Source organism: Ctenopharyngodon idella, chromosome 11, assembly GCF_019924925.1.
Source record: "Ctenopharyngodon idella isolate HZGC_01 chromosome 11, HZGC01, whole genome shotgun sequence".
In the NCBI taxonomy this organism is placed as follows: Eukaryota; Metazoa; Chordata; class Actinopteri; order Cypriniformes; family Xenocyprididae; genus Ctenopharyngodon; species Ctenopharyngodon idella.
This window is the reverse complement of record NC_067230.1, coordinates 27,604,775-27,627,374: the sequence shown is the minus strand read 5'-3', so window position 1 is coordinate 27,627,374 and position 22,600 is coordinate 27,604,775. Positions and strand designations below refer to the sequence as shown.

Sequence of the window (22,600 nt, the reverse complement as noted above, 5' to 3'; positions counted from 1 at the left end):
AGAGGCGACTGCGGCATAATAAAAGCTCCGCTGATCTCAAGACATGTATCGCACTCATTTCTCATTAGCAATCGCTCCAGCGGCCTTGTTCAACTCTCACAGCACTCGGCCCTGCTCTGCTTCATACTACAGTAACGTTAATAATCTCATCCATGAACATGATTTCTGCCCGAGTCCTGTCCCAATTCTTTTCCACTGGCTGTAGACGTGAACACCTTTCATGATTCCGTGAAATCAAGGCGTCATCAAGCTACGCCTTTTTTTTTTTGAATAAGCGACCTCTAGTGGCGGAAAACTACATATTGTCCCTTTGAATGATGACCAGATAATATTTATGTGATAATGTCTAATTGTATATTATCCCTTACTTAGATATATGTTTGAGACTTAGATTCATTATTTACACAAATTACTTACTGACTGCATAATCCTACTGAGACATATCACAATATATATAATATATATATATATGAATAAATGAACCTAAACCAAAAAAGTAAACATAACATTTTTATTTATGCTTCAAAAACAAACCACAAAACTTGCTTGGAAAAATGCAACATACAGAGAAGAAAAAAAAAAAAAAAAAACATGTACACCTTTAAATTATACACTTTTATAAACAAAATAAAGTCTATATCTATATTTTACATCAGCTGGTTTTGCAACGTGTCTGGATTGCAACTTTTTCCCCCAGTTCCCTCTACAGATAAAATACAAACTGTATTTCTGTGTCCAGTTTTATACATCATTTCATCATTTTCTTTAACATATAAGGTTTAGCACTGCAATCCATTCAGCGGCAAATCCTTTCTAAAATCTCCTCGTTAAAATATAAAGGGTTTTTTTTTTTTCTTTCACAAAATGTTTACATTTCAGCTCAACTGTAAATTGACTAGCAGCCCAATAATATGGACCTAGTCAAGAGAACTGCTGGAATGGTAACTCAATTATTTTCTTCAGCACAAACTCACTCTATATATACACACACACTAAAATAGAAAAGTAAACCAAAATGTAAAAAATGGGAGTAATTTGAGGGGTATTATTCACATCTCCTTTCACAAAATGAATAGTAGAAATTATTTGCATATATATACACAAGTGCAAAATTCTACTCTGAAAAAAAATTGTTCTATTATGAGTCATGAGGGTATGAAAAAATATTAGATGGAAAAAGTGCATTTCAAGTGATTATTCTGCACTAAAAAAAAAAAAAAAAAAAATGATTTTGACATAGGGGAATATTTTAAGTGCAGTACCCAGATTCAAACAGCAGAGGACGCCACCAACCTGAAGAAAGTCTCCAGTCCTTCACTGCCCTCAGAGTCTTAAAGGGGCAGGCTACTTAAATCTCTGTAACAGAACAGCCTATACTCGTCATTATCTGATAACTAGATAAAATAAACTGGACAAGGAGTTCAGGAATGTTCCTTCCTTTTTCCAAGTCTTGTTTTTTTTTTTTTTTTTTTTTGCTCAGCCCTTGAGCTCTGGAAAGTACCTTGGCACAGTCTTAACAGGAACTTTTGCAGGAAAACCCTGGTGACATCAAGAATCATTATAAAGCACAAAGGCTTTAGTATTTTTTTTCTCTATGGCTAATGATTCAGAGCTTTCCATCCATTGGCTATTCAAAGAAACAGTTCATCCAAAAATTTTATTTTTGTCATTGTTTACTCACTCTAATCTCATTTTCTTTTTTGGGTGAACCATTCCTTCTTATGCATTCTATCATTTGACACTATATAACGTGGAACTTTTTCAAACAACTCAACAATGAATATACTTATCTATACCCCTTCTAGAAGAGCCGATTCTCTTGCATTGTCTTATGCACTTTGCAGATAACATTTACTTAATATGTGCAGTAGACAATTTTTTGCACACCAGCTCCACAGTGCTTTCAAACAACTCAAGATCTGCAGTCTAACAGCGAATAATGTAGACTGAAAAAGTCTCGCTTTTTTCAGGCTATGGTAAGTAAGACCTATCCTGGATGTCTGGCTTACACCACTGGAAAAATTTGAAAAATTAATATCTATTCTTTGTTTAACTACTTGTCATCATGTCTGCTGCCTTCCTAACCAACCCTAGAGGACCATGCGACTGATCTGGCAGGTTTGAAACCAGTTTGCAAGGACATCCTCACAACTGGACTGGAAAACACTGACCTAAACCAATTTTGGACACCATAACATTTGTAGGGATTCTTTTCTCCATCTCATTCCCCCTCGTTTGCATTTTCCACCTTCTCTGTCCTCCCATCCTTTCCTTGTTCCATCTCAGTCGGTGAGGACAACCAGCTCTCCCTCACTGCGTTCGCCCGTGTCACTCTCCTCGCCTTCGCTGTAGGGCTGTCTGGGCCGTGCGACCTCCCGTGTCTCGTCACTTCGGCCCTGCGGGGGTTCCAGACCCCGGGGGAGGTAGTGCTCCAGGAGGGCAGGGTGCAAGGGCAAGGCCATGGACACAGGCGTGGTCGGGTACTGTCCTTCACTGGGGGGGTACGGTAGCTGCTGCTCTGATTGGCTGTGGGAATATATGTTGATTGTAAGGGGGCGAATCGGGAACCATCATTAGGTTATTCACAAAACTGACGAATACATTCTACAACTGAATGCATCTCTGAAAAATGAGAACATGTTGAGTACATCTACGGGCATCACCTCGGAGGGTACGTTACTCGTTGCTCCTGTCGTCGGCTCTTCATCATGGCTTTGTACTCTCCCACCCGCAGTCGTCTTCCCTCTACAATACAGGTGCGCTTTGGTCGGGGTTTGTATTTGTAGTCTGGGTAACGTTCCAGGTGCTGCCGACTCAATCTGGCTTGCTCTTCGTAGTACGGCTGCTTCTCCTGATTGGACATGGACTTCCAACGGGAACCTGAAGGGGCAACAAAAAGGCATAACAGGGTAAGGTATTATATAACATAAGGAAAACAACATGTAGATGCCAAATGTATGTGGACACCGGAACATGTGCTTGTTGAACATTTAATGTCAAAATCATGGAAGCTTGTCCTCCTAAATATGACTGATACTTGATTGATACTGAAAAATAAAATTTTGCCTATGTAACGGAGGCCAACTAGTTAGAGCTGTGCAGGTAAACCTCGCTCCCCTGATCTCAAGAGGTGCGCTAGAAACTGCAGTCTTTAGCGTCCTTGTTAACGCACCCGCCTCCCAAGCCGGTGTGGACCTGAGGGGTTACATTGGTGCTGTGACCCAGATGGGACTGAGGTTTAGGGGGGGTGAGTGTAACGGTGGCCAACTAGTGAGAGCTATGCAAGTAAACCTCACTCTCCTGATCTCAAGAGGCACACTAGCGACTGACGCTAGAGACTGCAGAATTTAGCTTCCTTGTTAGCATGCCCGCCTCCCACGCCGGGCCCCCGGGTTTGAGGCCCACACAGAGCTTCGCAAGTAGGACCTGAGGGGTTACACTGGTGCCATGACCCGGATGGGAGTGAAGTTTAGGGGGGTGAGTGTAACGGTGGCCAGCTAGTGAGAGCTGTGCAGGTAAATCTCACTCCCATGATCTCAAGAGGCACACTAGAGACTGCTGTCTTTAGCGTCCTTGTTAACGCGCCTGCCTTCCATGCCAGCGACACGGGTTCAAGGCCCATACAGATAGAGGCGAATAGGACCTGAGCATAGGCTAAAAAAATAACACCTTTATTCTCTTTCATTGTAGTAACTGAAGCTGTTGAAACATCTTGAGTCTCGAGTCTGCGCATTGTGAACTTGGAGCCCGAGTCTGCGCAGTAGTGAGCACGAAGTGGAGCTGCGATATCAATGTCCAATTTGATTATTTAGTTTGTCTCATGTCTCATTACATTTAATGGAGAGGGCGGGGTTTATGACCTGTACTGCTTCCAGCCACCTGGGGGCGATCGAGACGCTTTGGCTTCACTTTTCAGGACTCGTGTGGCACACTTGGACCTCAGGGGCTACATTGGTGCCGTGACCTGGATGGGAGTGAGGTTTAGGGGGGTGAGTTTAACGGTGGCCAGCTAGTGAGAGCTGGGCAGGGAAACCTCACTCCCCTGATCTCAAGAGGCGCACTAGCGATTGATGCTAGAGATTGCGGTCTTTAGCGTCCTTGTTAGCGGGCCCGCTTCCCACACTGGTGACCCGGGTTCAAGGCCCGTACAGTGCGGGGCGAGCAGGACCTGGGGGTTACACCTAAGGAGATTGCATGCCTGTATAATTGAATTTATGCACCTGTTAGTAATGAATGAAGCTAGAATAGTCAAAACAGTTTATTAGAAGGAAATGTCAACATACTGTACTTTTAGACACAGTGTGTTTGGAGCAGGTTTTTCAGTGGTATTTTTGAGATTCCAAGAGTCTGTGAGAGTTTAAATTCCACAACGACCAGGAAGAGAGAGATAATTCAGAGTGAAAGTACAAAGGAGTGCAAAGAAAAAAAAACAATCAGCAACCTGAAGAATTCACTGACCTAATTTGCTGCATGTTGGGAATGTTTGACTTTGTGAGAATTCGGTTTATTGACTGTATGCGTGCAACGCTGCCTACACTTAAAGTGTGCTGCGGGCTAAAAAGGTAGGAAGCTGACAGAAACTTAGGTGTGTACCAGAAAGAGCTGCAGGCCAAAAAAGCTTGAATCAGGAGGGTGTCAATAGCACCACAATGGAATGGAATGCAAGTGTTTTGTGAAAGGAAAGAACTGAGGAAGGCAGAGGTGCAGCAAGGGATGAGGGGGCTGAAGTTCTGGGTGTTGTTTTCCTGTCACCCCAGGAGCCAGGTGGCTGTATGTGCCCTTGTGTGACCCCTTTTTCATCCCCCTAAGACCTTCTGTCCTCCACTCCATTCCAGGGGGCAACAGCAAGTTACAAGTTCGAAAATATAGATGTGTTTTACAGAGTAACACTTAAACTGCTGACCGTAGGATTAGCTGTGAGCATTAAGAACCCACCGTTCCCATAACCCCCCAGCCCAACCCAACAATAAACAACTGATCTCAAGAGAAAGATAGAGGGGTTAAAAGAGATGAAGTAATAATATCACAATGAGGACAATGTTGTCAGAACAGGTGCTTCAGAATCCACAAAGAGGAAGGATTAGAGACATTACAGTCACTTGAGCATTCATTTCATTGATGACTATGGTGAAAAATATTTAACAGCAACATTTTTCTTTGACAAGAAGACAAAAAACACTTTGATGGACAAAGCTAGCTGTGCTTATATTACGATTAACAAATAAAGACATGAATATAACATGAACTGATGATTGGCCCTTTAGGAAGAGCGAAAGACCAAGTACAACAATTACAATTTGCAAATTAGAGTTACTTGTTTTCTTGTATCAGTCATTTATGTGCATGTAACAGGAGAATTTTCAAATATAAGAATAATCCGATAATATTACCAGTAAACGATCTAAAGATTAGTATCAATCACTAAAATTCAAAATTCAATATGTCTTGTCAAAACGAAGGTTTACCAAGGATCTTGCTGATACTGGAGTTGTGCATGTCAGGGAACGCCTGCAGGATACGTCGCCTTTCGTCTTTAGCCCACACCATGAAGGCGTTCATGGGACGTTTGATGTGGCCAGAGGAGGGAGTCCGGGATTCACCATAGCTTCCCACACCAGAGATTGCCATCTGTCCTGTTGGGAACAACAAGATTAAAAACAAAACAATCAGTCTAGACACACAAAACTTCCTTTTGTTTGACTACACACCCTGCAGCCAAATGCAATTACACAGGCAGGTGGCATCTGTGTTTACTGCATGCCAAAGAGGTTTTTATTAGAAATGGTCATAAATTCAGATGCATTTGTAAGGCAATTGCTTATTTGATCAGAAAATCAACTGAAATTCCTTGATTAAAAAATTTGCACACGTACTAGTGACATGCAAAACTACATATCTCAAAATCAGCTATTCCGAAGGTTTCCTGAATTACTAGTCAGCTAACCTGTCTTACCTGGTAGCCATGTACAATTAGATTGGCATGAGATGATCCCAAAATGGACATGTTTCTTAAGGGGCGTTTATAAAAGACCAAAACGGTTTGCAACAGAATAGAACACAATGCAGGGATCTGTTTTTAAGTTTACACAGTTATCACTTTAAGAAACAGCGCAAGATGCAGCACAACATCAATTTGAATGTGTATGGCTTTATCAGTAAAGGAAATTAATTTACAGACACCGTCCCATGCAAACTACCCAACAGCTAAAGTAAAACATGCAGGCAGCATGCTAATTAATGTAACACTGAAAAAAATAAAGAAAAAAAGTTCCTACTTTATATCAGGTGGCTTTAACTACTATGTACTAACATTTAAATTAATCATTTGATACAATGTACTTATTATGTACATACATACATGTTTTTACATTGTAATGTGCTAACATCTGTAATTCATTTTTGTTATCAATAATTACACTGTTGACCCTTACCTTCCCTTTAACCCACCCTTAAACCTACTCATATCACTAATCCTAAACCTAACCTTACCCGTATCCCACCTCAGTAGCAGCACAAGTGTTTTGCAAAACAACGTGAATACAATAAGTACATTGTACTTATTTTTGGTGTAAGTACATAGTAGTTACAGCCACCTAATATAAAAAAAAAAAGAAGTAGTTGACCATCATGAACCATACGTACCCTCAGAGTCACTGCTGAGGTGGTCCTCATTCGTCCTTAGAGACTGTCCGTCATCCATCCGGTCTCGAGACGCCTCCTTATAATCAATCAAGATGAAAAGACAGCTTATGTTAAGACATATATAAAAACATTAATCAATGATCATTGCATCCATATAACCAATTGGTTTATTATGTTAGCATTGTTGCTACAGAAGCTGGTCAACATTACAAAAGCATCTCAGCCCCACCTATGCCGAGAAACACAAAAGGGCCGAGAAACACAAAAGCGCCCCAAGGACATTTGTGGTTGACAGATATACTTTTGAATTTCAAACATAAATTAGCTAAATTCTTCTCCCTTTCGAATGGCTAGGCATTGTTGTCAATGTATACCTGGATATTCAAGAGCATCCAAGACAGTTCTACAAGTGTCAAGCTGTAAAAACAGGTTTAAGTGGAATGCTTCAAAACCCAGTTGACAACAAAGGCTAAATCACTGTCATATCTCCCTGTGGTTAAACTGAACTCAAAAAGAGCAACAAAGTGGTTGTCGAAACAGGTGTCTATGGAGACTTGAGGCTATTCCACAATTGGCATGAACACAAACAAGTGAACATACAAGTTGCGGGAGGACTCTAATAGCAGCTGTTCTTGGCTGAAAGGGGAATGTACCCCTTGTTTAACCGATATCATGAACTTCTGTAAACTAATATCCATCGCTTACCCTGACCGCCCCTCTTCTCCTGTAACACAGTGGGTGTTCTGAAAAAGGTCTGTTTCAAGTGCAGGCCATTAATGGATACTTGCCCCGATGCTTCAGCCTTGAAGCATGACCAATGGTGACAAACAGCGGGCCCCAGGTGCCGCCAAGGAACCTTGGAGAACTGGGGTGTGGAGCATGTGAGCACGTGTTTGTGTGTGTGTGTGCTAAGACGTTGACTTACCAGCCTTGTGTTGTTGTCCCTCTCACGGTCCCTCTCTCTGCCCGTTGGGCCTTGTCCTCCACGCAACAGCTGCTGGGCATCATGAATGGCTTGTGTCACAACATCACCCTCTCCCAAGAAGCCTCAAGAGTGAAAGGGCGAGAGAGAAAGGAAACTTTAGACAAGGTCAAGAGAGATACATTTATCCCTCTCCGTCTTGTGATGCACAAATAAAGCTCTTGGCTCGATCTCAAGTATATGATCCGATCCAGGACAAGACCCCAGTCTTGAGTCCAAAGGCTTAAGACAAACAGTCACGTCTGAGGTGCTGACACATTCTCAGGGGCTGGTTCGAAGGGGGAACAGGTTTTCTGAACTGCTGACAACTGCCGTTAATACTCGGGATAGAGGCGTGTTGGCAGTGGGAACTCTAAGATGGGTCCTTTCTAACAGGGTGCAGAGAGTCATTTTTACTGAATGTGAACCTCAAGGACTTCCCTCTTTAAACAATGCCATGAGAGTACAGCAGGAAAACCACAGTGGACATGTCTGACTCATAAAGAGGTAGAGATATTTTCTGACACGTCTGACAGCACAACATAAATACTAAGCAATACGTTGTAAAACTTGTTGTGTAACTGTAAAAGAGAGAAAGTCTAGATCTACAAAACAGCACTGTGGTTTGAGAGGTAGTTGCAAGATCAATTGTAACAAAATCTTTCAACATGTCAAATCACTGCTTCAAATTCTCAAGCAAACTGTTATGTTGGAGACTGGGTGTGTTGGTGTGGTGTAGTGTCACATACTCAGGCTGAGGGCAGATCGAGGAGGGCTGTGGGGCAGATCTCTGGGTCGGTACCCTGTCTGCAAGTGGGCCAGTTCCAGTGCCTGGGGACTTGGGGTCTTGGGTTTAGCTGTGAGGTTGAGAGGTTGACTGGTGTCCTTGAGTACAAAGTCGAAGAGATTTATCATTAATGAATACAACAAAGTGAAACATCTGAGATGACCTGCAGATCAGTGCTAGAGAGTGTACCTGGCGAAAGACTGTACCACTGGACCTTTTGACCGGGGTGGAGTGTGGATTGGGCAGCAACTGCATGGGATAATCCACTAAAAACAAACAAACAAGTACATTTAAAAAAAATGAAACTTAAGGATTTACATAAATGGATTTAAACTTAAGGATTTAAATAAATGGTCAGTGAGCATTCAAGAGATCTGCTACTAGACCCGAGCCCAACAGGACTTGGCCAACTATCATGTTTCGGGTCAATGTTTCTATTTCACAGGTTAAAAGCAAATCGAAATCTTTCCAAGTTACTATCAGTCCTGTATGACTTCTAAGACATATAGCATTTAAAACTGCTAAGTGTGTATCGCCTAAGAACATCTCTAAGTACCAGCTGGATAAACTCTTTGAGCTCATATTTGCTTGAGTCCTTGGCCCTCTATTCCAGGTTTCTTTACAATGCCGGCTCGACTGTGTCAAGCATGCAGCTAGCCGACTAGCTCATACACTTGTTCTATTGTTCCCTGTTCTTTCCTTCTACCCTTCATCTTCTAAGCGAATGGAGTACATGCATACGGCATCAAAGTTGTGCATTCACAAGAGTCTTTTAGCCGAGCAAGGGCACAGTGCCATAGATTACAGATGTCAATGCAAAGAACACGGTCTGGATTGTACGTGATCAATATGCACTATAATTCAATGGACAGCCCTGAGCCGTTCTTCAGCGTATGTGCAAGGAAATCACTTGGGCAGACCATTTAATGAGTCTTTCTTTATGAAGTTCCTTATAAGTGGACTAAAGACATGATCAAAACCATCAATTCATGCAATAACTACTTATATTACAGAACAGACCTTCAGACGAACATGCATTAAGGAAAGAAAAAGTTATTTTGCAGTTGATACGTTTCTAAAATAGCAGGTTTTTTGTTTCCTTTAGCATAGAATAGCATATTAACTCTTTCAATTCAGCTTTGCACCACGCTACATATTAACTAAAACTACAAAGCACAGCTGATAAGCTTGCGCTGAAAGGCGCAAGAGCAAACAAGTTTTTCAAATAACCAACAAAGGATAATATTTGAAGTCAATTATTTAGAGATTTTTGACAGATGCTATTTGATCCATCTGAAGATAACAGATGGCTGAATCCTGTGTCCTAACAAACTCTTATTGTAAAAGCTAACAGTTGCTCAATATGCCAATAGGTAGGCCTATATCAGGATGTGTGAACAATTCACTCCATTGGCCGAAGGGAGGGTAGTTGGGGAAGTTTTCTTGAGGGTTTTGAGGCCTTACCTGGTTTGCAGGGAACGGGGTGCAGAGGTAAACCCATCTGGGCCTCAGAGGTGACTGGCAATGGCTGGGCGTTGTGGTGAAAGGCGGGGATCATAACATACGGCATGTTTACCTGCTGGGTCAAATGTCACAGAGAACACCGTAAGTCACCTTAAATTGTATTTCCACTCTGCCCAAATAATCTTAATGGAACAATTAACCAAAAAATTTAAGTTTTATTTACTCACTGTCATGTTATGACCTCATATCAATTTATTTATTCCTTAAAGTCACCATGAAATCATTCGTACTTTGAGTTTGTACAGAACGTTGCAGTGTTTATTATAAATGATTTATGCACATCATTATATTTTGTGTACTCGTACTCTTTAATCAAAAAAGTTAACCTGCCCTCCCCCTCAAATCGATGTCTGTTTTCTTCATGGCATGTGTCTTGGTGGAGGGTGGGACAAAATATCCTCCACAACTGACTGTAAACTGGCATTCAGATCTGCCTCCATTTAGTAAGCAACGCCTCAACTTCCTACGATCCAATCAATTCCAGAGGATGCAATCCAGTCCCGCCCTACATTTTTTTCCTCATTCCAGAAGCTACATTTTTACATTTTAACCTACATTTTTTTTCTCATTCCAGAAGCTGTTACACTAGGATATACGTCACAATAAGGAAGAAAAGACTATCGCAACTTCCATTTTATGCTGACTTTAAAACACAAAAGGAGATATTGGATTAGATTTTGCATTTTAGGTGAAGTATTCCTTTAAGATCATAAGATGCTACCCGGTTTCTAGTAGTTCATACAGTGAAGTAAACTGCAAGGTTTTGAATCATCATCCTCACCTGAATTTGCTGCTGCAGTAAATTGATTTTATGTTGCTGCTGTATCAGCTGCTGCTGCTGTTTGGCAATCTAAAACAGAGAATCAGCATTTAGAAACCAAACTAATTCACTTATTGCTTTTCCTGACTTCAAATAACACTGCTTTTTTGCAGTTCCTCTTCAAATGCTCCATCTTTTTCCTTGTCAGCTAAAAGTATCTCCACACCTGTTCTTGCTGCTGTCTTGCCAATTCCATCTGTTGCTGCTGTTTCTCCAGCAGTAGAGCAGCCATATTTCTCTGCTCAGAATGAGCTCCTAACAGCTGCTCTCGCAGACCAGAGAGCTGGTTTATCATCAACAACAACTGAAGCTCCTTCTCTGCCAGACTCTCTGGGGTTCCTGTAAACACATACGCACATGCTGGTGGTCAGACAGAAGGTGTCAGTGAAAAACAAATATGAGATGAACCATTCACAATGGAAACACACATACACACACACACAGACAGCACTACATGATTGCTCCACGTAATGATTTGCAAGACAAAGTGTATGTACTGTGTACGCAGTAAAAAAAAAAAAAAAAAAAATCACCTTTTAGGTTGACGCTGCCCTGAAGACCCTTCCCAAGGAACTTTTCTTTCCAGTCCGTATTCAGAAGCTTTTCAATTGTGGGCATCACTAAAAATATTATATCAAAAAGAATTAAAAGAAAAACTTTTAATTATTTGAAATGAACTCCTGGATAAAATATGCAAAAAATATACATTTAAATATATTACATTTTATTATAGTCTAAAATATAAAAGATACATATGTACTTAATATAATGAAGTATAATTATGGAAACAAACAGTGACACAGTAGAGAAGATAATGTTTTTTTCATGTAGATGAAAAATGCTGTACTAAAAAAAATAGAGCTTAAAACCACAGTTATAACAAAAGAAAAATAGAAAATTAAACAATTCCAGGGAATGGGTGAAAACAAAAGGAAAGCTATTTGACAAAACACTTGAGGACTCTTTAATAACCAAGGAGCATGCTGTGAAATGTATCATACAAATGAAATCACTGAAAAGCTTCATAGAGCTTGAAACAAAAGAGGAATTTGGATCATCTCAATATAAACTGCATTAAAGGGTTAGTTCACCCCAAAAAAATGAAAATTCTGTCATTAATTACTCATCCTCATGTCATTCCACAACCGTAAGACCTTCGTTCATCTTCGGAACACAAATTAAGATATTTTTGATAAAATCCGATGGCTCAGTGAGGCCTCCATTGACAACAAAACAATTAACACTTTCAGATGCCCAGCTACTAAAGCTACTAAAGACATATTTAAAACAGTTCATGTGACTGCAGTGGTTTAACCTTAATGTTATGAAGCGACGAGAATACTTTTTGTGCACCAAAAAAACAAAATAACAACCTTATTCAACAATATCTAGAGATGGGCGATTCCAAAACACTGCTTCATGAAGCTTTACGAATCTTTTGTTTCGAATCAGTGGTTCGGAGCACGTATCAAACTGCCAAAGTCACACCCGCCAGTGGTGAACCATTGAAATTTCGAAACACTTCTGACATAACGAAGACTCGTTTACTGAAATCACGTGACTTTGGCAGTTTGATACGCACTCCGAAACACTGATTCGAAATAAAATATGCTCCATGAAGCTCCATGAAGCAGTGTTTTGAAATCACCCATCACTAGATATTGTTGAATAAAATCATTATTTTGTTTTTTTGGTGCACAAAAAGTATTCTCGTCGCTTCATAACATTAAGGTTGAACCACTGTAGTCACATGAACTGTTTTAAATACGTCTTTAGTAGCTTTCTGGGCATCTGAAAGTGTTAATTATCTTGCTGTCAATGGAGGCTTCACTTTTTTTTTTTTATCAAAAATATCTTAATTTGTGTTCCGAAGATGAACAACGGTCTTAAAGGTGTGGAACAACATGAGGGTGAGTAATGACAGAATTTTCATTTTTGGGTGAACTAACCCTTTAATAGCGACCGGCACCTACATGGACAAACCACTTCATCAAAATTAAAGCTCAAAACTTCTTTCAAAATCCTTTTTGCTCTAAAACAACGGCATTGAAACATTGGAACACAATGAACACCATGGACCGAGTGTGAATAGGTTAATTAGCTCTCCATGAAGACCTTATTTTTTGTAAAGGAACCGTTGGCCTTACCCTCACTGACGTTAGGTTTGCCGTCAGTCTTCTCGTGGGCTCGGCTGCCTCCATCTTGACTGGCAGGTGTGTGTGATCGCAGCGGTTCTTTACTGGGAGAACTCTCCTGAAGAACACAGGAACGATGAAGTTAAACAAACCCTCACTACAGAAACCTCATATCTTATAAAAAACATACATGGGGAAAAAGTCAAAGCCGACCTGATATCAAAAAACTTTAATTTATAAAACAAGACTAAAATTCATAAACATATCATAAAATCTCCAGGTCATACCAAGGAGGAGTGTATGTTATGCTGAGCTGACTTCTCAGAGTCGTCTCTGTCCGAGGGCAGCCGAACTGACCAATCGCAGACCGGAGAGGATTCCCGGTTGACAACTCTACCTCCCAATTCGTCGTCTTCAAGCTTGATACCAACACCCACCATGGTCACATTGCTCTTGGCATGGGGATGCAGAGCAGGTGGACTGGGCTCACACATTCTGCAAAACCAAAGAATTAAAAATGAACTAAAAATAAAATTCATCAGAGCAAGTTATTCAAAAGAAAACAACTCCAAAACAACTTGCTCCGCCTCGGAAATGACTTTGCTTTTCAGATGATGTCATCAAGCCCTCTTATTTTTCAACCCCTCCCATCCAGTCGTCATATAGAGACACTTTGGAGTATCCGATCAACTCCTGATAGATAAAATCTAGTCCCGCTCTACATGTTTCCCTACTAAATATTCGGTTTCACCCAGAAATACATCACATTACAGAAGTAAAATCCAGTGCATAAAACAATTTCATGTTGAATTCACATTTCAGCAAGAAACCATGTCAGACTGCATTACTAACAAGGGTATTCCGGTTTTGTACAGCTACTGTCTGGGAAGAACAGAGAGACCACAGGGGGAAAAAAAACAGCTGACTGCTTTGCATAAGGAACAGAAGGGTTTTTGTGGAGCCCAGACACAGGCCGCCCCATTCAAACTCTTTCACCGAAGCCACTTATTTGGGGTCTCCAGGGCTCAGGAGCCGCTCGGTGTCGGGAGAGGATATTTGTGCGAGTTTGTGTTGTGTGTGTGCACATCCGAGTTGTTCAAATCTGTCAACATACTGTCAGAAAACAGATGCCAGACTCTAGTCAAGTATCTGGCCATCTCAAGTAGCACACCAAACCCTTCTGCACTGAAGGACAAGACAGAGAGAGTGAAGGAAAGAAAGAAAGAGAAGGCAATTTCAAAATTAGCCAAGGTCTATAAACACCTCTCCTCCACCTCCTCCCTCGCTCTGCACGACAAAAGAAACACAAGACAACCCAAAGAAAACAAACACAAGGGAAAATGCATCTCTCCCTTTCTTTTTCACTCTCTAGCTTTCTGTATATATATATAATGCCCATTGTTACAGAGAAAGAACAAAGGAAGTTTAAACAATGGGCATGACATGGACAAAAGCAATAGGCTGCAGGAAACACAGCAGGGTAACAATACAAACGGAATGTGCCGATGGTCCGTGGCAGAGAAAAAAAAGTGGGCCGATTCCAGTTCCTCCTGTATTTTTTCATCCACTCTAAAAACACAAAAGCAGCTTGTACGTTTACATTAAGGCACAAGAGGAAGGTTGAATGCTTAGCTCAAATGTTTTCTGTTAAGCTGAGCAACTTACTTGAATTGTTGGAAGAAAATAATTCAATGGACCAATCTGTTCTTTTCAAGTAGTGATTTGCCAATGTACCATAGAGGAAATTGGCCAAGCCTTGGTAGGTTTGGGAAGAAGGGCGTAGTTTTCTGTTCGTGTATTTGCCTGACCCCAAAGCAAACAAAAGTTTGTGTGTGTAAAAGTACAGGAATTGGATTTGTTTGTGAGGAGGTGCCACAAACGAAAAGTTTGGATAGTAGTCAGTTCAGGTTGATCTCTTGCTGCAAATCACTGTCAGCATGAACCACAAACTTGATACGGTCTTCCCAAATCAGATTTAGATACCAAGGACAAGACCCCCTCCTTTCCCTGGGAACCAAGTGCACTCAAGAAAGATCCTTGTAAAATAACCCGCCACCATTGGTGCATTATAAATAAACACTTGCAAGAAGTCTACACTATAAAGTTCCTATTGTGACGAGGCTAAAATTATTCCTGTTCCTCCAGTTGAGGAGCGCTGATCCACAAACCAGGTGCAGGAAGTGTGAATTTGTCAGCTCCTTCCAAGTGCACTTGTAGTTCTAGAGATATTCCGGCTATTTGCTTGGAGGGATTTGACTGTCAAAAAATGGCACAGCCTCAAGCTCTAAACGGACTCATGAAGATTAATGCTAAAGCGAAGCTTCTCCACGCTCGTCACGCACAAGTGTTAAAGAATGTTGCATCGTAAAAAAGCAACAGTTGGATTTCCTTAACCAGCAAAGCTGAGAATTTATGCAAAATGACATGATATCCTTGCTGCACATTTTGTATGTAGCATAGTGATCTTTTTGTAATGTCAATACGTAACTGAATGCAAATCTTAGTAACACTTAGTAAAGGGTCCAATTCTCACTTTTAACTAGTTACTTATTAACATGCATATTACTAGGATGTTTATTACTACTTATTAAGCACATATTAATGCCTTATTCTGTGTGACCATATTCTACATCCCTTAATCCTATTTTACTAACTATTAATTAGCAGTAATTAGGAGTTTATTGAGGCAAAAGTCATAGTTAATAGTTAGTTAATAGTGAGAATTGGACTTAACCAAAGTGTGACCCAGATCTTTAAGACTGTAGTAAATAAAAATGTGTTTTGCAATGTTATATCTCATAATTGTGACTTTATCGAATTCTTATTTAAGTACTGACAGCATTGTTCTTAATCCCTTTTAATCTTGGTAAAACGTGAATGTGTCATAACTTGGAAATTGAGATAAGAAATATAATGACGAGCACTTATGTCAGCACATGCAAAACAAGCCAGAAAGACTCAACAGTATGATTGATGGTAACTGCCAGTCGGTCTTCCAAGAGAAGTCGGCTCTAGTTTGTTCTTACCTGTTGTTCGGATGTGGAGCCATTGTATTTCCAAAGAGCTCTGACAGACCTTTGTGGTCTAAGATAATATCAGCCTCCAGGTTCTTTGCTTTTGAGCTAAAACACCTCTGAAATGAAATACTTCCCACGGTCAGGGGTGCGCACGAGACAAAAGCTTAAGTTGCCTTGCAAGTCGTAACGTGTTGCGGCCTCACATTCTGTCCCGCACTCCTCTGATGCAAATATGAGTTTTCTTTGTTGTTTCTAACTCTCCCTTCCCTTATGATGGTATTGAAGTGGTTAATTTCCGCATTGTGACAAGCCAAGCCTCTAAACATTGTCAAAAAGCACAAATAAAACTGTCAGGAGTGCCAAAATCAAGCCTGAGCGTGCAAAGGCACTATTTTACTGACATCTAAGCGATCATTAAAGGAACAGAAGACCCGTAGTGGCATCAGTTTGAAGGCTCTTTTTTTGAAATACAACGCTTTTTAACACCCTAAATCATTGCACTTGCCAATTAGTCACGCAACAATTAAACACGTTCTAACTTTACAAACACCTGTTGTAAACGAGCACTTGACACAACGTGAGAATGCAGCAGACCGCACTGGATGATGGTAGGTTTCCCCTAAGACAAGACAGGTGAACACTTTTGGGTCTTCAGCTAAAAGCAGAAGTGTTTGTAAGCTTTGAGCCCATCAGCATGCGATGCAAAGTCCAATCAGCTGTTGAAATCCAGCAACAGGAGCTTCCAAACCCACCTGCCAGTAACTGTACTCTAAGCAAAGATACAAAGCCTTGACCTACGCAGACAGTCTACCAACCTCAAGAGCATGTGGTTAATTTTCACTGTCTTCGGGTCGTCTCCTGAAAACAGGTTCACTTGCCAGTGTGGAAGCCTGGAGAAGCAACTCATGTTGTTGTGTGGAAGACGGCGGACACCTCTTTAGTAAAACTGGCCAGTGACCTCCCAGGAATCGAGAGGAGAGTTGGCGTCTCTCGAAGCCGGATGCGCAAAACTGCGGTCATGAAATTATGCCCTGTAGCGAAGGCAAACAGTAGCATTTGCATGACGTTTGCCTCTGTTATAACTTTCCACTGAGTACTTTACACAGATAGGGATTTGATAACATTGTAAAAGTGAAATGGGAGAGGGGTATCCAAGAACAAACATGACACAAAACAAAATCAGACAAATATAGAAAGAACATTTTGTTTGTGTTTTACTTTCACATTTACTTTTGTATAGAAAAAAAAACAAACAAAAAACATATCTACTAGTATACGTATGTGTCTATAAGACTAAATATAGATACGGGGAAATAAAATTGTTGATCAAACAATGCTTTCATTTGGATGAACACAAAACAAACAAAAAATACATTGCGTTACAGGCAAAACATTTTCTGAAGAACAATGATATCAATTAATTGTTCTTAACATTAAAAAAAAAAAAAAAAAAATCACACTATTATTTTTAGGGTGTGTTATGCAAAGCCTGTAACAATAGTTAATAAACAAGATTTACAAACTCTAAAAGAAACGCCTTAAAACTAATCACGCAGTAATTATAGCGAATACAACATTCATTAGGCATTTACGTAATAGGATATATTATAATGCAACTTTTACGATGCCACTAAGGTCACAAACAAACAAATAAATGTTATTTCTTGAAAAATGCAACCATTCATATAACATAAAACAGTAGCGTGCACAAGTGTCAAAAAAACAAAAACAACCATGGTAGTAAACAAGCTAGTAGTCAAAACCACTTGCCAACGACATACATTACTGTCTCTAACATGAAGGACATGCAAATGTTTTTTCATTTATTTTAAGGTCTGAGTTTTGTGCAATAACAGCTCTTTTTTGATGGACTTTCCTCTTCCGTGCAGGGGACAGTCCCTGACAGCCCCCGCCTAAACTCACCAGTCTTGATGTTTTGAATGCAGGAAGGGAAAAAAAACAATGCAAATCAACAGGGTTTGCACATGGAGTTTAGGAAACACAAGGACACGGATTCACAACCAAAGATGCGTAATACGCTTGTTGTCTGGACTTACTATACATTGTTTCCTGGTCCAAGCCTCTACTCTACTATCACAACAGCCATTTATGAGCACTTAATTTATAGCACACCTTTGAGCTAAGCTTTTAAAGACTCAGACACCAACATTTTAACAATTCAAAAAAGATGAATGACTGTATGGCAGTAATAGAGCAGCACTGTTTGTTGTTTGCTTTTGTTTGCTTTTGTGTTTGGAGCCGGAAACTGTGATATCAGACTGTCAGACTCCAGATTGTTGTGACCCATATACACTTTTGATTTGAATAATGATATTGATAAAGCTATTAAACTTTCTTTAATCTTTCTGGAAATTAGGAGGCAAAAAAAAAAAAAGAGTAGGTGTTTCAATTACTGGTGATTCTTCAACTACATACATTTTTAAGCCTCAGAAGGTTATTTATTTATTTTTTTTTTTAATTTCTACATTTTTTATAATTATATATTTTAAAACAAATAGCAGATTATAATGAATTTGTTTCAATTGTTCATTATTACACATGTACTAATTGATAAAACAGTTTCTGGACATGATTACTAAAAACTAGCTAAGAAGCAAAACTTTTATTTTGGATGCGATTAATCACGATTAATCATTTGACAGCACTAGAACAAATATATGTTGTGTATATATATATATATATACACACACACACACACACAAGCAAACACAAGCAATCAAAAGCAAACAACAAACAGTGCTGCTCTATTACTGCCATACAGTCATTCATCTGTCTTGAATTGTTAAAATATTGGTGTCTGAGTCTATAGTAAGTCCAGACAACAAGCGTGTTACACATCTTTGTTTGTGAATCCGTGTCTTTGTGTTTTCTTAAACTCCATGTGCAAACCCTAATGATTTGCATTGTTTTTTTCCCCTTCCTGCATTCAAAACATCAAGACCGGTGAGTTATATATATATATATATATATATATATATATATACACACACACACACACACACACACAACATACTGTACATTTATTCAAATATTATCCTAAAAACACATACGTATTTATAGCTTGTGAAATTAGCCATTTTATATAAAAACATTAAAACGGTTTAAAATAAATTCCCATCAGTTATTTCCATCACAGAATGCTTTAAACAATAATCATTTGAGATGGAAACAGTGATAATTAGCTGTAATCTGGATTACGGATTATGTCAGATTCCTTAAAATTAAGTACTTGTAATTAGATTATATATTTCAAAATACTCATAATCAGACTACAGTTACTTTTTATTGATTACATTATTACATGTTATTCTCACAATGGCGGTAAATTATTCATAATTCATTGATTCTCCCTACTGCTACTTTTTATATCTTTCAAATTTTCCTTTCTAAAAAAGCCTACTGTTTATATACGTTCAGAAGGTCTTCCGTCACAAACCTCAGTTTGGGAAACCAAAATATCATGTTGTTGATGACAAAGAATGGAGTATATCTTCTTTCTCTTTGTATTTTTATATCAGTATGGTACAAGATTATCCTGTTCAAATCAAAAGTAATCTAAAAGTAATCAAAATGTAGTCAGATTACATTACCTTAAATGTTTAATGTAATGGGTTACGTTACTAACTACAATTTTTGTCATGTAATCTGGAATCAGTAACCAACTACAATTTGTATGTAATCTAGATTAGAAATTGCATTAAAGTTCATAACTTTTAAAAACACTGGCATTGATAACAGACACAAAAAACTAGTTTGAGTGTGTTTTAAAAGCTTATTTTCCAAAAGTCCACCAAGACCAAAGCGGTCATATAATGTAGCACCCATACTGTATATTTCCCATAAATCAGCACAATACATCAACACAGACATACATCGTCTGCGACTTTCTCCAGTCGACTTTCAACAAAAACAGCTCTAAAGATCAGAATTTTGGGCTCATGTTCTTTTGAGACCTTCTAAATAAGACGTATAAATGGGATGATGGTACGACCACGCTCTGGACACAAAAGAGAGGGAGAGGAGAAAGAAAGGAGAGTGGGTCGCCGCCGTTTTTTCCTCCTTGTGCTTTTGAGAAGCGCAGGTTAAAAAGCAGCCTCTTTCATTGTGCCTCTCTGGGCCTAAAACAGTCCGGTTATTGTGGCGCCAAGTGAAAGGCTAGTGTGGCATTTATCTGAGAGACAAGAGGAGGGGGCAATGAAAGGAGGCCGAGTACAAAACACACTTGGAATAAAGAAATATAACAAGAGAAAGGGAATAAAAGATGTTAGTGAAGGGCCCCCTTTGCGAAAAAAGCTGCACAAAAACCTTCCGCCACCCCCTTCAGGCAAAGAAAGACAAAGGCGAAAGACATTAAAATGTGCTGTTTTCTAAGCCTGGCACACTTTTATGTCCAATCTTGAATCAAATGGACATTTTCATTTTGTTTTATATAAGCATACGAGTGTGTGTCCATGCAGCGGTTTGTGTGCAACGCATTAGATGTTGTTATCCAAAGGTACGGATCATAACATCACCAGCTCCAGAAGGCTCTGGGTCTTGCTGGCACGTCCTTGAATGTCTACGGGTCTTTGAAACGAGTTAGGGGTCTTTTGAGAAAAGACGGTGCATCTGTGGGGTTGTCATGGCAACCAGATTTGTGCTACGAGGAACACAACAGGTAATTCTAAGCAACCGCAGGTCTCAGTCTCAAGGCCGAAGTGAAGATCTGTCGGGAAGCAGCGGGTGTTGAGGATAACCTCGTAGTGTTTAAAACCTACTTAAAAACCACAACAAGAATGTTTTAGGACAGTCCACTGCTCCAAAACAACATCTTAAAAGGACAGTTCATTCATAATCTACTCAGCCTCATGTCATTTTAAAACTGTGGAACACAAAAGGAGATATTTTGCACAATGTTCAAGCTGTCAAGGTCCAAAAAAGCACTATAAAAGTAGTCCTTATGATGTATGTGCTATGTTCAAAATCTTTGTGTACCTTTTCAATTTGTAAATATAACAAAAAATTATTACAATACGTCTTACAAGAAAATACTATTTCAGTCTTTCTACTTCAAAACTTCATGGTTAATTTACTGCGTTACTTGCAGATTCTTCAGAATTATTTATGAACTTTACAGGCAATTTCTGAGTGAAAAATGTTTCAAAGTAAATCATATACCAAATTTTTTTCAATGTGTGAGAAACAGACTGAAATCTTAGTCATTATATTTGTTAAAAATATCTGCCTCGCTATCAGATCTAGCTGCTTAAAGGAATAGTTCACCCAAAAATGAAAATTATCCCATGATTAACTCACCCTCAAGCCATCCTAGGTATATATGACTTCCTTCTTTCAGCCTAACACAATCGGAGTTATATTAAGTAATATTCCGGCGCTTCCCGGGTTTGTAATGGCACTGAATTGTGCCTGAGTTTTTGAAGCTTCAAAAATTGCATCCACCCATCATAAAAGTAACCCATACGACTCCAGTGGGTTAATAAATGCCTTCTGAAGCAAAGCGATGGGTTTTTGTAAGAAAAATATCCATATTTAAAACTTTATAAACTATAATAACTGGATTCCGGCAATGCACGTTCACGAGAGAGTCGAGTAAAGTACAAAAACCCATCGCTTTGCTTCACAAGGCCTTTATTAACCAACTGGAGTCCTATGAATTACTTTTATGATGAATGGATGCACTTTTTGGAGCTTCAAAAACTCTGACACTATTCAATGCCACTACCAAACTGGGAAGAGCCAGAATATTATTTAATATAGTACCGGGTTCTAACCAGATGCGATACGATAAGATTCCAGCAACAAACAATTTGTCTGTCCATACCAGACGCGATAAAGTCAATCAAAAATCACAGCCAATCAGAAGAGCGCGTGGGCGGGCTCTCCCGGCAAGCTCCTGGCATTTCGCAACAAAATGGATAAGTACATAATCAAAATTAATGGATATTACACGATTTTAACATTATTAAAATACATACTGAGTTACTGAAACAATCTTTGTCATAGAATACACTGTCTGTTCACAATGAGTTGACAGTTTGAACGTTCTTGTTTCGTTTAATTTATTTTGAAGATCTGAGGTGAATTGTCCGTTGCTTTCAGTACGGCACACAAAATGATATTCAAACTCACATTAGATGATTTAACATTAAATAAAGCACCTAAACATTAATTGAGATTATCATTGCCATACTTTGTGTTGTTGATCTAGCCGTCACGTCGCAAAAAATAAAAACCGTTTCTAAAATAGAAACGTCGCGTGTCGCCATCGCGGCCAGTTAGGATAAAAACTCAGATTAACATGGAAAAGTTACCTTTTATCGCGTCTAGCTGGGACACAGTGTAACTTCGCCTGAAAGAAGAAAGTCATATAAACATAGGAGGGATAATTTTAATTTTTGGGTGAACTATTCTGTTGCCTGTTCATTTTGGGTGAACTATAACTGTTCCTCACACAAAACTATGGTAAACATGAGAGCGAGTAGCCTAAATAACGAAAGAAGCTTCATTTTTGCACAAACTACTTAACAATACACTGTAAAAATGATTTTTAAAGTGTTTGTCAAGATTGTTGGAGTTTGTTTCAGTATTTATACTTAAGAATTTCATGTTTAAGTAGCCTAATATTGTTACTTGCCTTTCTTTTTAATTATTTGTTAAATTTACTAGCAATTTCTGAGTGAAAATTGTTTCAAA

The 22,600-nt window shown here is 39.3% G+C and overlaps 1 protein-coding gene across 4 annotated transcripts in view; it reads right to left on the bottom strand.

The window, feature by feature from the left end:
• Nucleotides 1-1,450: 1,450 nt before the first annotated feature.
• LOC127522331 (transcription factor SOX-13-like) overlaps nt 1,451-22,600 on the bottom strand; it is a 28,417-nt gene continuing 7,267 nt past the window's right edge. For 2 of the 4 annotated variants that reach the window (XM_051912164.1, XM_051912165.1), the window contains exons 2-14: nt 13,157-13,364; nt 12,882-12,987; nt 11,268-11,354; nt 10,901-11,073; nt 10,696-10,764; nt 9,855-9,969; nt 8,580-8,656; nt 8,353-8,488; nt 7,568-7,689; nt 6,643-6,718; nt 5,466-5,633; nt 2,664-2,880; nt 1,451-2,526 (exon numbers count right to left, since the gene is read on the bottom strand). In XM_051912164.1, coding sequence (XP_051768124.1) covers nt 2,283-2,526; nt 2,664-2,880; nt 5,466-5,633; nt 6,643-6,718; nt 7,568-7,689; nt 8,353-8,488; nt 8,580-8,656; nt 9,855-9,969; nt 10,696-10,764; nt 10,901-11,073; nt 11,268-11,354; nt 12,882-12,987; nt 13,157-13,363 — 1,797 coding nt within the window. In that variant the 5' untranslated portion in view covers nt 13,364 and the 3' untranslated portion in view covers nt 1,451-2,282. Of the gene's footprint in view, nt 2,527-2,663; nt 2,881-5,465; nt 5,634-6,642; nt 6,719-7,567; nt 7,690-8,352; nt 8,489-8,579; nt 8,657-9,854; nt 9,970-10,695; nt 10,765-10,900; nt 11,074-11,267; nt 11,355-12,881; nt 12,988-13,156; nt 13,365-16,701; nt 16,962-22,600 lie in introns of those variants that run through there. The other 2 variants (XM_051912162.1, XM_051912163.1) reach the window with 2 other exon arrangements.